Source organism: Drosophila montana, unplaced genomic scaffold, assembly GCF_035044405.1.
Source record: "Drosophila montana isolate Dmon_TW-CO22-7 unplaced genomic scaffold, ASM3504440v1 contig_402_1, whole genome shotgun sequence".
Classification (NCBI taxonomy): Eukaryota; Metazoa; Arthropoda; class Insecta; order Diptera; family Drosophilidae; genus Drosophila; species Drosophila montana.
Genome location: NW_026998739.1, coordinates 3061564 through 3077094, shown reverse-complemented (window position 1 = coordinate 3077094; position 15531 = coordinate 3061564). Strand labels below are relative to the sequence as shown.

Sequence of the window (15531 nt, the reverse complement as noted above, 5' to 3'; positions counted from 1 at the left end):
CTAAAAATGGCCTAGACAAAAGCTTCTTAAGACGTGGCTTAAATGGGCTCGTCTGCGGCTGTCTGTGCATTGCCCTGAACCGCTCCACACCTGCCCCCTGCCCCTGCCGCTGTCCAATATGTAACCACCTTTTGGGGCCATGTTATTGCATTCATGTGCAACTAATCGACGTATGCAGGTTTATTGGTTTCGGCTCCACTCCACTGTGGTGCTGTGCGATCTGGTGCGGGGCGGGGCGGGGCGGTGGCAATTACGTCGCTTTTGCATTTCGCATTTGATGATGTGGTCAACCAGGCAGAGCAGCAGGCAGCAGGCAGCTAGCTAGAGCCGCAGCTTGGCAATGCGGTTGCAAATGCGCCGTTAGAGACGGACGGACACGTGGCCCGAGCAGGGCAGGGCGGGGTGCACTGAGAACAGCATGTGGTCACCTGGCAGGCAAATACATATGCGCACACTCAGAGAAATGCAGTGCTAAGTTCTGACAAGATAAATATCATGTTGAAGGTTCGAGGTTCAAGGCTCATCCTTAACTTCGTTTCCTGGCTTTTCACATGATTCGTATTATAATTTTTTTTTTTAATTTTAATTCTGGATTCATATTGGCATTATTTTAGGAATTATGTTTCAGAAATTTCCAGATTTAAGATAGGTTTAAGTTTAGACGAGGATTGCACTTGATTTATGTGAACAATTTCAGCTTTTTGCTCTCAGTGTACGCAAGTACATCCGATGTGTATGTTTCGTGCTTGAGTCAAAGGGGGAAGTTGGAGAGTAAGGGGTATGGTATGGTAAGCGCCCATGCAATATGGTCGTAAGTTGTGCATATTTATGTACTAAACGCATTAAACGATGGACAATTATTTATTAAACAAGCAATGAGAAAAGATAAAGAGAAAAAAAACGAGAGTGACAGAGATAGAGATACAAATAGAGTAAAGCAAATGACAATGTGAACGGATGAAGATGAATGATGCATAATGATATAGAGGTGGGCCGAGGGAGAGAGTAATATGAAAAGGAAATGCGAAATATACTCAACTTCAAGTGGGATTTTTCATTTGACAGATATGATGAATGCATGGACTTGAACAAAAAAAAAAATTAAAATAAATATAAAATACAAAAAACTAAAGATAATTAATCAATGCAAGTTATTTGATATACTGTATGTAAGCTTTCATATGTTAATTAAAGATACTATACATATTTCGAAACTGAACTAGCTTCAACACTTGGCAAATTGATTGCAAACTTTAAATATTAGTATAAGAATTGCCATTATTCCTATTTTAATTATTTTTTTTTGACAATTTGAATTTAGTTTTTTTGAGGATTTTTTTTTATAATAACTGTCTCAATTTTAGTCTCGTAGAAAGATTAAATCAACAGCTGACATTTTTTACGCTAGATATAGGACTGTGTGGTTATATCCCAGAATAAGTCTTAGGTTTTCTTCATATTGAGAACATACGACCATCACGTCCATAGAATTGCCCTTTTATATATGTATATATTTAAATCAATATGTAAGCAAACCTTTTAGGTAGATATCGTAAAACACATTACCTAAGCAAAATTTGTCTTAATTAATTTTAAGATACAGACTCTCAACATTTGTTCAGTGAGAAAAGCATGTAGCATACTGAAGCATATATCAGTAATTATAATTTTCATATATATTTTAAAATTCTATTAAAGATACGCAATGGGAAAGGTAAATACGCAAAGTTATATCCAAGGTAAACTCGAAATGACAGCTGTTCTTAGATAAAATTTATTACGGCGAACTCGGGAGTCGAGCGGTTGCTGCATCCGAAACTAAAACCAAGTCTTCCGGCCAGGAAGTCCTCCATAACACTGATACTTCAAGAGCGCAAGCGGCGCAGTATTAAATTATTGGGAAATATGAAAGAGAATTTGCGAATGAACCAGAATTTCAAGTTAAAGAACGTCAAGTCCGCAAAGCAAAAGAAGCGGCAGTTAAGACCCCTTGTCTACAAAATACAAGCTGCTAAGCGTGGCAGGAAGCTGGCAAGGGTTTACGACTTAAAGAAGCAATTTAAGTCGAAGACGGCGCTAAAAAAGGACTCAAATGGTTTAAAGCAAACTTTCCATCAGGTAATTATAAATAATGGGGGAATAAGAAGTAAAAACCATTGGGAATGTAGAAGACAGTATTTCGACTGAGTTGAAATTTTAAGATCTTAAAGATGGTTCTCTTTTTAATGGGTATACTTTGTCAAACAGCTCCCAGAAAATCCAGTTGATCAATTGGTTATGCCTGAAGTTGACTCTGAGCTACATCAAGAGCTGCGGGAATGTATCGACAACCTTATCGATATAAAGATAATGAAAGTGATGCCGCTTCAACGGATCCACGTGGAGTTCCAACAGCCGCTAATCCAGTTTGTGACCTACACTGCGGAACCGCTAAAAGGACGTCGCTTCGAATGCGATTTGACCCAAATTCCCACACGATGGGAATTGCTATGGATTATGCTGCAGAGCAACAAGATCATATATAACGATCTTTTCTATTTACGCCAGCAACTTAGAAGGGATCCGGAAGTTTCCTCTATATGCAGATCCACAAAAATGTCACAGCCCATCATTAGACAAAATCCATGCCGTGTCATAGGAATGTTTCTTATGTGTCTCAGTTTCTTTGCCCTGATGTTTGGAATCTTTGGTCATTCTTTTTATGGACCCACCCAGCCTTTTACGTTTTGGGAATGGTTTTTAAACAAATTGGATTACTACCTGCGCTTATATTTCTATATTGATATCAACAGTTATTAAGCAAAATTGTTATTGTTGAGTTTTGTTCAGCTACAAACTGGCTTAAATGTTCAGGAAATAAAGTTAAGAACTTGCTAAATCCGGCTCGTTACTTACTGCTTAAGGCTTAGGTCTAAAATTAAAGATCGATCGATTCTTAAATTGTGGGCCCAGGCCTAGATAAAATCAGTCGAAGAAATGCTTGGCACTTAACTGGGTATACTTTGGGGCGGTGCTAGGGCTTGTGCCACGCCCCTGGAAAAGTTACTACTCAGTAAAGCGTACTTTTGTAGGAAGTTGAGCGGCGGCCGTGCGGAAGGGGAATGAAAATGGGAAAGGGAATTGTAATGGGTTGGGATTGGGCATGGGATTGGGCATGGGTGTAGGGGCTCGGGAAATTCGGTAGTTCGGAAGGGGCCTAAACGTGGCTGTCTGTGGCGCTGAAGCATGCTGCTCGCTGCTATCTGCAGCTGCGATTTATTAACAGTTAGCTGCCGTTGTTATTTTAGTTGTTGTTGCATTTCGCAGCTAGCCGAAAAATTTATGGCCTGCAGCCACATGATGAATGATTCTGATAATAATATTTTGTTATTGCTTTTTGCCTTGGGCGTCGCTCTTTTTATTTCCCCTTTATATATAAAACATTTTTATTTTTTTATTGCTGTTGCAGCAAGTTTTGGCTGCGTTTTGTAGCCAGCAAAAAAAAAAGAAAAAACCAAAAGAAAATAAAATCTTTTATTTTCAAGTCACCATGGAGCCATGTCTCAAGACCTTGTGAGTAAGTGTTAGGTAGAGGCAGATTGGGTGAGGGTAATGGGCGGGGTAGCTAGGGCGTAGCTGCTGCCAGTTGCCTCCTGCTGTTAACCCAAAACATTTGGCGGACCAAAAGGCAAGCATCAGCCAAAGTAATAAACCAAAGGTTGCCACAAGAAATTTGGCAGTACATTTTTAGTGGCTAAAAGACGAAAAGACTCGCCATAAAAATATTTATTGATGTGGACTTTAATATATTAAGTACACTAAAGAATATTAATTAAAAAAAAAAACTTTAAATTTGTTTAAATATAGTTATAGCAACCAATTTCTGACTAATCTTTGAAAATTAATTTGGAATCGAAATTATACTTTTGCCTTTTGGACCGAATATCGTCTCCTACAATATTTAACAAGAATATTTCGAAATAATTGCCAGTCGTTTAAAAAATAATCCGTGAAAAACAATTTTAATTTACCATTTTCCAAAATATTCCACACTTGAGGTAAAATTTTGGTGTGGCCTTATGTCATTAAAGTTACCTACTATCAATAATTCAGCTGCCCATTTTCTTTATTTCCACCTTTTGGAAAATCACATACATCCGGAACTCTCCCCACCGTCCAAGAAAATTTGTAATGCAAACCTAAACAATTTGCATTAATGGTCGGACGCCGGTTTGAACCCAAGAAGCGCAAGCGGATAAGTGGACTATATGTTGTCGAATGTGGGCTGATAATTAGCCTTAACATTTGCGTCGCGTGGGTCGCTCATTGCATATGCAAATTACAGACGATTGGTTTCGCATTACGTAATTAATAATTCATTGAAAATGTGCATGTCAATCACGCGCATGCAAGAAGCCACCTTTGTTGTGGGCGTCTGGGTAGTTGGGATTTAGAAAAAACACCTACACCTATTTATTTATATGTACATATTCCATGATGGCACAAGCCGGCAAGCTCTGACAAAAATAGTATATACGGCAAGCAGCAAAAAGAGGCTATAAATCAAGTTAGCTACAAAACTGAGAGATATATTTGTACGAAAATCAATTTGAGATAATTTTCAAAGAGATTTCGAGAAGAATTTAATGAAATATATTCTTAATAAACAAGAACTTCAGAGATATTCGGATTGTAATTGTGCAATAACAATACACAGCCCAAGTTTAAATGTTATATTTTATATCTCGCCTTTTATTGGGACCAAAATCTGCATTAAAAATAATGTGTCAAAGAAATAGCTTTTTTTGACTAAGAAATTTCATAACAAACCCAAATTATGCACAGAAATTATTTAAAAAAAATATATATGAGCAATTTTATTCGATACCATCTATTATCTGGCGAGTAGCTCTTTCTTATCTACATTCAGACGTCATCTCTGTGACGATAGGGTATGCACTAGCCGAGCAATCCCGATTTTAGTCGATTTTGTGCAATGGTATATAGCGACTGAGAGCTCTCTAATTATAGCTAGTTAGTCGACGTTCTCGATGGAGCCTATTTGCTCGAATCAATAAATTTCACAGTTGGACGCACAGGTGGTGCTTGGCGTTGGCTCTTTGTGGGGCCGGGTGGTGCATGGTGGTGGTGGGGGGGCGATAAGGCGACGCTGCAGACACAGCAATTTGGCAGCAGCGGGCTTAATGGGCCTTTTGTTAACTTTGGCGACTGTGTACGTGTGCGTGTCGGTCTGTGTGAGTGCAGTCAACGCAAATTCATAAATGTTTGGCGCCCTTTGGAACGGGCGCTGTGGCTACCTTTTAGCCCTGCCGCCCCCCTCCATGTCCACAGCAGCAGTTGCACCTGCCTGCAACCCTTTGTTGCCAGCGCACAGTGGTGCAAGTGTATAAAAAGTCTGCGCACAAACATCATATCTGCCTTGTTCTTGGGCCAACGTTGGCAAATTTGGCAAATATTTTCATGAAAGTAAATATATCCTGGTTTATAACGAAAGTTATAACAAGCTATTTCCGACATCCTTGAAATGCCGGTTACACTAATAGAAATAATTACATAAACTACGCTTGTTATATAAAATTCGACTTAAATCTTGAATCCTTGTCCTCTGGACAAGTTCCACTGTGCAGCCTCCTGTTTATTTAAGCAAGCAATTTGGCTTTTATTAGACGGCAAGCAACAGCAATTGCAGATGTTGTGGAAAATGATACTCAACTCTACAGCTGGATATGTAACTATATGTATATATATATATTTTTATATATAGTATATGGGATATATCGTGTATATCTTCATGCCTTTTATCCCACCCTCGCTCGTTAAAAATCACTTAAAATTCCATCATCATAAATTTGTCAAAATATTTGTTTACACTGCGCTGCTTTAACGTGTTCGTAGCCCCCCACCCCCCTGGCCAATGCTCTGAGTGACTGAATCGTTGGATTAGTTATGGCATCTGCTTTTATTTGTTTTATGGTTTTCACGCTATGAAATTAGATTTTCCGCTAGTCGTGAATCTTAATAAACAGATATTCGGTTTGCCACAGAATTTTTAATTAGAAACTTTGCCCGTTCAAAAAACCCAAAAATATTTATTATTAACTTTTAAATAAACATTCTTTCGACACAATAACCGAATTTCTAGCAGTAAATAAGGCTAATCAAATAAATAATTTTAATTTTTTAATAAGATTTTTCAGCCCTTTTCTCAAAATATATTTAAAAAGATCATTCGAAACTTCGTTTAAAAATGTTTGCCGTATATATCCTTTTTTGCAGCCACTTGACATGGCTTACAGGGTATTAAATTGAGAAGATGCGATTTTTCTATTGTACAGCTTTTATTAGTCTGCAAAGATATTAAATCTTTACAGCTCTTTTCCTTCTTCATTTATATTTTTAGTTAGTATTTCACTTGTCATGGAAATACGCTTGACAATCGCAATTGAAAGTCCTTTTGCCACTGCGTCTGGCTATCTTTCTTTCCAGCTACATATCTCATATCACAACCAATTCAGTCCCATTTTTCAGACACAACAAAAAAAGAACCCGGCAAATGTTTACATAATACGAACCGCGGTAGCTGTTCCAGTCGCAGTTGCCCGCAGCTCTTCAGATGCCAGACCCTGGACTCTACCCTGTAGTCTGTCGTCTATGCTAGGTGTGATGTTTGAACTACACTCAACTCGGCTTTACTTTGCTTTAGTTTGCTGATGCTGATGCTGTTTCTGTTGCTTTGCTTTTCTGTTTTACGGGAAAGTGTTTTTTGCTTCACTTGGCTCAGCCATAAAGCACGGCCGGGACTTATCCTTAGGTGCCTGGTGTTGCGGGTTACGGGTTACGGGTTACGTGCTAGAGGACGCACTGCACCACTTGGCGTAAAATAGAGACCGTACATAAAGCGACAACAACAACAACAACAACAACAACAACAAGAACAAAAACATTGCTGACGCTGGTGTTATTAACATTTCTGTTGACATCCTTTGCGTTCAGTTTTTTTCATTCTGTTTTTCTCCTTTTTTTTTAGAGGGTGTTCATTTATTTTTTTTACACTTTTCATATGTACTTAGCCGCCTTCTCAACTCAATCTTTCATATACGCGGCATTTTCATTTACCGCGCATGTTTTAAGTCGCTTCAAAGGCCCGCACAGTGGTTCAAGTGATTGTTGTATGGAAATTAGAATGTTTAAAAAAAAAGTACAAAAGTTGTCAAGTCTTACTATACAAATGAGTGAAAATTATTCTTATGGAGTAAATATCCACTCACCGTTTTAAACAAGTTTACCCAATAATCACTTATATTTCGCTCAAGGAAGTGAATTCGCTTAAAATGTGGAAATGCGTCTCTACTAGTATATAAATTTGGTTACATTAATTATTATCGTACATCAATTAAAAAACAATTAGCTGGCACGGTCTAATGGCGTGCAGTAAAAAAATTTGTGTCAGAAAACCAATTTTACCAGCACTAGAACTATTAAGCATGGACAAAATGGATCTGCTGCGGATCTGGTGCTGCCTCTTGATCATCTTTGTGTTCAGCAGTGCACTGGCTGAATATCTTGTGCGAGTGGATCAGTTTAATTTTGAGGTCGGGGATCGAGAATTAATTCTCTCGCAGAGCGCCAGCATTGAGCAGGACGGAAATCGTAGCTATCTCTCCGGGCATTTGATCGTGGCTAAGCCCATCAATGAGATTTCGATGCTCGCTTCGATGGATATTTCACGGCATAACTTGCCGCGAGTGCACCTCTTCGATACGAAAATGAATCTGTGCTCCTTTTTAAATAACGAATATAAAAGCAAATTTGTGCAACAGTTTTACAACAGATACGTCAACTTTATTAATGTTCGACCACGTTGTCCACTTCAAGCGGTAAGTAAATCTTTGCAAATAAATATATGTTCCTAATAGATGAACTATTTGGTTGCTTTTAGAACGTCAATTATTCCCTACAACGCAGCTATATAGATGAGCGCATGCTGCCCGAATTACTGCCAGAGTGCAGTTATTTTTTTAAACTGGAATTTCGAAATAAGACCAAACACTTGGCCCAAGTCCATATTTCGGGCCATATAACTCCCGTTGCGAGCAAATTGCCAACTCCAAAGTTTCGCGTAAAATTTTAACACAGTTTGTTAAGCCTTAAAGAAAATAAGACAAAATATACACACGGTTTTTGGGGCAAAAATCACGTCTTATAAGAACTAGGAACACATCTGGTATGCAGGTTCTTATTTAAGATACGCATGTGAATTGCATTCCACCAAATTGTAGGGAAAGCGGCATGACTTTACTCGCAAATATTCACCCATATTCCACTCAAGTAAAGGCATTCGCAAGAAGAAGAGCCGCTGATCTATGTGGTATATCTCATAAAACTATATAATGACATAGTTACACAAATGATTATGTTATCAATTTAAACCCAATTAGCTGGAACGATCTATGTCCACAAAATAGAGCAATTGGCATTAAAAACATTTTTTGGCAGCACTAAACGTGTCCAACATAAATCTGCTAATGATTTTCGTGTACAACTGCGCATTGGCTGAACATGCTGTGCTGATGGATCGGTTTATCTTCGATCCTCTCGAATAGCGACAGCATCGAGCAGGAAGGCAATCGTAGCTATATCTCTAAGCATTTTAATCTCAGTTAGTTCACAAATCAGCTTAAGATAATGGCTTTGATGAATATTTCATGCTCACATATGCATATTTGTTCCGCGACTTCTACGTACAATTTATGAACGTTCTACCCATTGGTCCGATTCAATTCAAATTCAAATTCGGAAAAGGGCCAAATATGTGGCCGATATGCATTTAACTGGGCACCAGGAATCGTCAGATTTTCTGGATTTTTTTAAGCCTTGCTACCAACCAAACAAAACATAAAAAGTAAACAAATAAGGCTTAATCATTTTTGAACCAATATTCTGTTTAACATTTTAAATCAATTGATATACTTTTCATTGAAAATATTTTTTGATTTGGAATTAAACGTTTTTAGCTTCAAATTTTTTTTGTATACTTAAAACATATTTTATCTTAAAGTGACCTCAGTCAAAATTCTAATGGCCAACCTGATTCTACTTTAATTTTCAATATTAGATCAGTTTTTAATGTTATTTTATTTGAACACTGTATAATTTTAAATTGTGTCCAATTATTGTTAAAATCAATATATCAAAATTGCCCTAATTAGAATATAATTCCTATAGGCAACGTGTATTTTGTGGAAGAGCTCATCTTTTTTGACTGTTCAGCGAACAATTTGAGTTGGGCTTTCACCATGGTTAGTTGGCTTTGTTTTTGGCTCTGTTTAGGGTTGCCAACCCTCGTGATGGTGCATGGGAAGGCGCAGCAAACCAATTTTCGTATTTTTATAAACGAATTTGCCATCAATCTTGGGGTCAAGGATCTTTTCGAAGAAGCTAATTGTGAAGTATCCCGATTTCGCTTTGTCAACTGTAATATGATGATTCGACGCAATATTGATCAGGTGGACGTAGAGGCAACCCTGGACATTCTAAAGACCAACAATAAGACAATGCGTCTCTTTAATGTACGCTTGGATGGTTGTCAATTTTTTAACACTCTTCACAAGAATCTCCTGTTTAATGTGTTTGCAAAGAGTCTGACTAATGCAATACACGGTAGTCTAAAATGTCCGGTTATATCGGTAGGTATACTATATCACAATTATTTTCATTATATAATTTAATTTGTTATGTGTATTTCTCTAATTCCACTGGCAGCACTTTAACTACACGCTTAACAATTGGACTCTGGAAGAGACCGACTTTCCTAACTATATGCCCGAATGCCAGTTCAGGACTATTATTAAATTTTTAGAACATGATAAGACGGTCGTAAGTTTGCTAATAGATGGTAGAATAAACCATAAAAATTAAAAAGATGATCGAAATGTACTTGTATATACATATATATTTGTAATATATACAATTTTAATTAAATTTGGAATAATAAGTGCGCAGTAAACATTTAAAGTCTGGCCCGCGCAATGGCTGCTTGGTTCTTTTTAGGGTTGTCACCATGTAAAATGTTGAATGTCAAGCAGAAACAACACATAGTTAAATAAGGAGGCAACCTAAGGCGTCCAAAGGACCATCAGTCAACTTTGTTTGATTCTTTTTATGTATGCTTGGATTGGTTTTCATGCTTTAAAGTTTAATGTTTGTTAATGAAAAGTCTAATAAGTCAAATACCAGGAATCCTGACATGTACGATAATAATATAAGCATTTAATCTAAGAGCAGCTAAAGTATTATTGTACATATTTGCATTTCACACATAATTTTATTAAAGCGAATTAACTTTATTCGATTATTCTATCAATTTCTTAAAAATTTATCAATATCGATTCTCGGCCTCTTTCTTTACGTATATTTCACTTAATTTTAATACTGTAGACACACAATTAGTCATGTTAGTTTTTTCATTATCCTAAAGCTGTAGAAAAGCAGCATCAAAATATGTATATTGTACACATGTTTTTTGTATAATAAATGCCCTCTCTATGTTGCAAAAATATTATACTGATAAGCGCAGAAATAATTTACGAACGAATATATTTAATAGTATGGGGCTCGGGAAAGAAGGGTACAGGGAAATAGATAGATATATCGACTAGATTAACTCTGTTTGGCACATGCCACAATTTGCAACATGCTAATCTAATTTTAAGTAGCAACCGATTGAATATTGATGCCAATAATTTCTAGCTTTGTTCAATTAGAACATTATCAAATGAGATCAGTAAAACTCATTATACGTAATGTATTAATGGTCCAATCTATGACGAGAGGAACACTTGAAAATCATCTCTTGCCATGTCTGGTTGGCTCTGGTTTTTGATCTGTTTGGCGTTGTCAACCCTCACATTGAAGGCCGTAAGGACACAGCAGCGAAATTTTCGTTTCGTTATCAGCGCCTTCTACTTCAAGCCGACCGTTGCGGGTTATTTGGAAAATATAAACTGGGAACTACGCAATTGTAACACTATTAGCGCATTTCTGATACTTAAACGCAATGTTGCTGAGTTGGAAATGGAAACATCCCTAGACATGCTAAGGCCCAACAAACAGTGTATGCGTGTTTACCACATACGCTTGGATGCCTGTCAGTTTCTGACTACCATTCACAAGAATCGTATCTTCAATCTATTCGCCAAGAGTGTCAACAGAGGCAGTAAGGGTTTATTTAAATGCCCATTAATAGCGGTAAGTATTTATTTAAATTTTTAATATAAATATTTGTGTATATTGTGTATAGCGAATATTACTCGGCTTTGCTGGGCCACGTCGACAAAAATATTGAAACGCATTTTACACACAGGCTGCTGGATATTCGGAAAAGGGTGAAATACGTCTGAAACAATTTTAAAAAGATCTTAAAAGATCTGCTAAATAGTGGTTGATTGTGTGAAAAATGTGAAACACATTCCCCGTTTAATTTCTCAAAGATCTTCCAAAATGAGTTTCACGGTATTGCGAACCTTTTTCACACTTGCGGGTGGAATATCCAGAAACCCCGTATTAGCGGTCATTTGCATCTACGCGTTGATTATTAATTATTCAGTTATTCTGACAGGATTCGATTTTAATATATATATTTTTTTGTATTACTTGCAGCATTTTAACTACACGATCTCCAATATGCATGTGGATGAGGCCGATTTTCCCCAATATGTGCCCGAATGTCAGTTCAAGACTCTAACAAAATTTTATACAGAAAAGAAAATGGTCTTACGACTGGTCATGGAGGGTAGGGTCGAGTATAAGAATTAAAAATTGTTTAAAATGCTCGATTGAAAGTTTTTCTAAGAAATATTTGAGGGTATTTTCTTATTATAATGCCACGTGTGCGGATTATAAAAAGTCGTATAACCTATATTACTAACTTGGCGAGGTCTATGGTTATCTTGCCTTTCTCTTTGAAATTCGGCGAATGCGTGAGAATTATTTTTCAAGTCGATATCTTGGAGAAGTTAAAGAAAATTATCATCCCTTAGGCTTCATAGCCTACGCCTAGGGTAAAAACAAAAACATGTTACACCGTTTGCCAGTCCATATCTATCTTAATAATCAGTACAATCTAATTGTTAAATATGTTTAGCTTGGGGATAATATGTAGCTCATTATATGAGATTGTAGGTAATACTAGACCAATCAGTTTTGGGTGAACATTTTGAGTTAAGGTTCTGCCATGGCTGGTTGGTTCTGGTTTTGTGTCTGTTCGGCGTTGCAATTGCTCTCAATTGTCGATGCAATGAGGCAGCAGCGCAATTTCCATTTCATTTTCAACGAAATGGATATTCAGCCTTTAAGCAAGGATCTCTTTGAAGAGTTTAACTGTAAATTGACGAAATCACGCTATTTCAACTGCAATATGATTGTGCGGCGCAACATTGAACAGTTGGACGTGGAGGCAACCCTGGATATGCTAAAGTCCAACAATCAGTCGATACGGTTTTTTCAAGAATATTTGGATGTGTGTCAATTTTTTTCCACTCCGCACAAGAATCGTCTGTTTGGTTTAGTCGCAAAGCGCCTGACTAATAGCTTAAATGGAAGCCTAAAATGCCCGGTAGTAGCTGTAAGTGAACCATAAAATTGTCTGAAAATTGTCAGTAGTGTTACTCAATTTTTGCAGAACTTCAACTATACACTTAATAACTATTATCTGGCGGAAACCGATTTTCCCAACTATGTGCCCGAGAGTCAATTCAGGACCATGATGAAATTCTATACATATAAGAAGTTAATTCTACGATTGGGCTTCAGCGGTAGGGTTCAGTATAAGAAGTTAACAACCGACTGAAAGTGTAAATCGTCGTCAGGTCTCTTGCTGGTTATAGCATTTCAAAATTTACAAAAAAAAAATATATATATATATATATATTTGTATATTAAAAGGGCGAAATTGGATTGTTAATTAAAAAAAATCGAGAGCTTTGAAATATATTTTTCAAAAGTTTAAAAATATCATAAAAATGTTTAAAGTTTTTTATTATTAATTAGTTTTGAAATTATTTAATGACAAGCACTCAATCTTACGACGTGTGCATAGCTAAGGTTTCTTTAGATCCTGGCATGGATGACGACTGAGATTTGAACGCATAACCTTCTTGTGCAGTTGCCCAAATGACTGTGTCACTTATACATTTTTAGGACCGGTCATTTATATAGTATTTAATAATGGAATACTTTACAGATGATCAAAGCCAATTAACATTCGAAGTTCGGCATTCATAATGACTGGTTCAGTTTATCTAATAATGTTATTTTTTATTGTGCAAGTGCATACAAAACCAGACATTAGATTTTATATTGAGAAGTTCGTTTTACAAAATTTCGATTCGGAGGTCATAGAAGTATTAAGCAGCCGCCTTGTACAATCGAACAATCGCAGCTTTGTCAGCGGTGAGCTTTTATTGCGTCGTAGTGTTTCCCAGTGTCAGGTAAAAGCCACTGTGGATTTGATAAAGTCCAATAGACAACAGCAACCCCTCTTAAATGTGCGTTTTGAGGGGTGCAGTTTCTTGGAAAAAACTGATAATAGTTATCTATTCAAAATACTTGTTAAGACCCTGAAAAGGAACGCTTCTGTCAACATCAAGTGTCCGCTTCAGCCGGTGAGTAAAGCAAACGTCCGAATCAAATCAAATTTATATAATTATTTTCTTTAAGCAATTTAATTACACGGTCAGTAATTTGTACTTGGATGAAAACGACTTTCCCAGCTATATTCCCGTGTCGAAATTTCAAGGTGCTTGGGATTTTTTATTTCAACGAAAATTAACTGCTCGCTTGTTATTCAGCGGTGCAGTGCATCATATTTAAAATGATTTGTATTTAATATATATAAATAAATTTATATACGAACATGCTATAAATTACATGGTGTTTAAAATCATTAAAAAATAGATAGAAAGCGAAAATAAATATGTATATATAAGTATAATAGTTATTATATATTACGAAGTGTGCAAATTGCGACTACTAAATTACGAAAATACCCTGTAAGCATTACTGATTATATTACAAAATATAGACAATATTTAGTAAAAGATTGCACACGCCATACCCTACTATTTTACAATATTTCATTATTTTCTGATTTTAAAAATGATTGATTTTTAATTTTAATTAAGTAATATGTTGCTATTATTATTCCTACTAATTCGTACGATTATATAAGAGAAAAGTTGGGTATATTTTTATTATTATTTTTAATTTTATTTATTTATATTTTATTATTTAATGCTAGCATAGAATATTGTCATAATAAAAATATCGAGTTCACTTGTTAAATACCACTGAACCATGCCCTGAAACTCTAAAACCCTTCATCGTTGTTCATTTGCCTGAAAGACTGGTTCACTTATATGCCATAGATTTAAATATACATAGCATTTAAATTATTTAATAATTATTTTAAAAATTCTTCCCCCCACTTAATACGCATCGTAAAAAAAACTCTACAAAATGATTAGCCGTAGCTTAACTTTCCAATCGGCTTATTAGAGATAAAATAAAAACTGTTCAAAATTTCGGAAAACATTTTGAGTTAATCGTTCGCTATGGCCGGTTGGTTCTGGCTATGTTTGTGCCTACTTCTCTTGGTGGATGCAAAGAAGGAACAACGCAAATTTCAATTTGTGTTGGATCAGTTTTTAATTAAACACTTTGCACCCGAACTCTTCGAGGATCTCAATTGTCAACTGACGCAGTCGCCAAATCGCAGTTTTCTCAATTGTAATATGATTCTACGCCGCAATATCGATCAGGCGGAATTTACAACCGAATTTGATATCTTTAAATCCAACAATCAGACAATGCGTCTTTTTCATGTACGCATGGATTTTTGCCAGTTTTTCACAGCCTTTCATAAGGTACGCATCTTTCGGAAATTTGCCGAAAGTTATCTAAACAAAGTAAGGGGAAGCCTAAAATGTCCACTTAAGGCGGTGAGTAAAATATATAAATAACAATATATAATGTATATCAAAAACTTCAATTACAGAACTTCAACTATACGCTTACTAACTGGTATATGGAGGAGAAAGACTTTCCCAATTATGTGCCAGAGTGTAATATTAGGATATTCACTAAATTCATTACATATTCTAAATTGATTGTTCAAGCTCTCAGTCGTGGTAGGGTTATCTATAAGAGTAAGGAGCTTGACTATAAACAAACATCACAATCATGAAATATGAAACACATAGAAGCCTCCTTTTTCCTTCCCAGTTTCCCAGTTTTTTAATTAAATCTATGAAATCTGGGCTAAATGCAGAACAAATTTCACTTATATCACACTGTTGTCATAGAAACATTCGGTCCATAATTGATTTCAAAATATCTTGAAATATATACACATAACAAGCTCTACTAAGCTCCTCACATAATGGCAAACTAAAAAGTAATGAAAAATAGAAATAATATAGTTTAAATCTGATAAATCTTCACGGGTATTCAATTTTGGTATTGCGTACATAAATC

The 15531-nt window shown here is 36.2% G+C and overlaps 6 protein-coding genes across 8 annotated transcripts in view; 5 read left to right on the top strand and 1 right to left on the bottom strand.

Moving 5' to 3' along the window:
* RpS21 (ribosomal protein S21) overlaps positions 1-15531 on the top strand; it is a 75824-nt gene that overhangs the window by 18910 nt on the left and 41383 nt on the right. The gene's annotated exons all lie outside the window — the stretch shown is intronic.
* The window catches only part of B4, a 58749-nt gene that overhangs the window by 14163 nt on the left and 29055 nt on the right, over positions 1-15531 (bottom strand). The window lies entirely within an intron of this gene.
* On the top strand, positions 546-8131 carry LOC135438932 (uncharacterized; the record flags this gene model as incomplete). The annotated part of the gene is made up of 3 exons (XM_064697493.1): positions 546-588; positions 7546-7877; positions 7940-8131. Coding segments are annotated over 3 exons (567 nt in total), but the record flags the coding sequence as incomplete, so codon positions are not given.
* LOC135439032 (uncharacterized) lies at positions 1564-2878 on the top strand. The gene is made up of 3 exons (XM_064697632.1): positions 1564-1714; positions 1768-2118; positions 2248-2878. Exons 1-3 carry the CDS (start codon positions 1706-1708, stop codon positions 2797-2799), a joined length of 912 nt encoding a protein of 303 aa, XP_064553702.1. The 5' UTR covers positions 1564-1705; the 3' UTR covers positions 2800-2878.
* LOC135438931 (uncharacterized) lies at positions 9348-11814 on the top strand. Its single transcript, XM_064697492.1, has 3 exons — positions 9348-9686; positions 9763-9876; positions 11659-11814. The coding sequence occupies exons 1-3, from the start codon at positions 9348-9350 to the stop codon at positions 11812-11814; spliced, it is 609 nt and encodes a 202-aa protein (XP_064553562.1).
* Positions 12335-12847, top strand: LOC135438930 (uncharacterized). The gene is made up of 2 exons (XM_064697491.1): positions 12335-12622; positions 12680-12847. The coding sequence occupies exons 1-2, from the start codon at positions 12335-12337 to the stop codon at positions 12845-12847; spliced, it is 456 nt and encodes a 151-aa protein (XP_064553561.1).

Excerpts from the sequence above, each read along its gene's own strand:
- LOC135439032 (XM_064697632.1), top strand. Across the intron at positions 2,119-2,247 it reads TAAAGCAAACTTTCCATCAG|CTCCCAGAAAATCCAGTTGA; the intron begins GTAATTATAAAT and ends TTTGTCAAACAG.
- LOC135438931 (XM_064697492.1), top strand. The coding sequence starts at position 9,348 with ATGGTGCATGGGAAGGCGCAGCAAACCAATTTTCGTATTTTTATAAAC. Across the intron at positions 9,687-9,762 it reads TAAAATGTCCGGTTATATCG|CACTTTAACTACACGCTTAA; the intron begins GTAGGTATACTA and ends TTCCACTGGCAG. Across the intron at positions 9,877-11,658 it reads TAGAACATGATAAGACGGTC|CATTTTAACTACACGATCTC; the intron begins GTAAGTTTGCTA and ends TATTACTTGCAG.
- LOC135438930 (XM_064697491.1), top strand. The coding sequence starts at position 12,335 with ATGGATATTCAGCCTTTAAGCAAGGATCTCTTTGAAGAGTTTAACTGT. Across the intron at positions 12,623-12,679 it reads TAAAATGCCCGGTAGTAGCT|AACTTCAACTATACACTTAA; the intron begins GTAAGTGAACCA and ends CAATTTTTGCAG.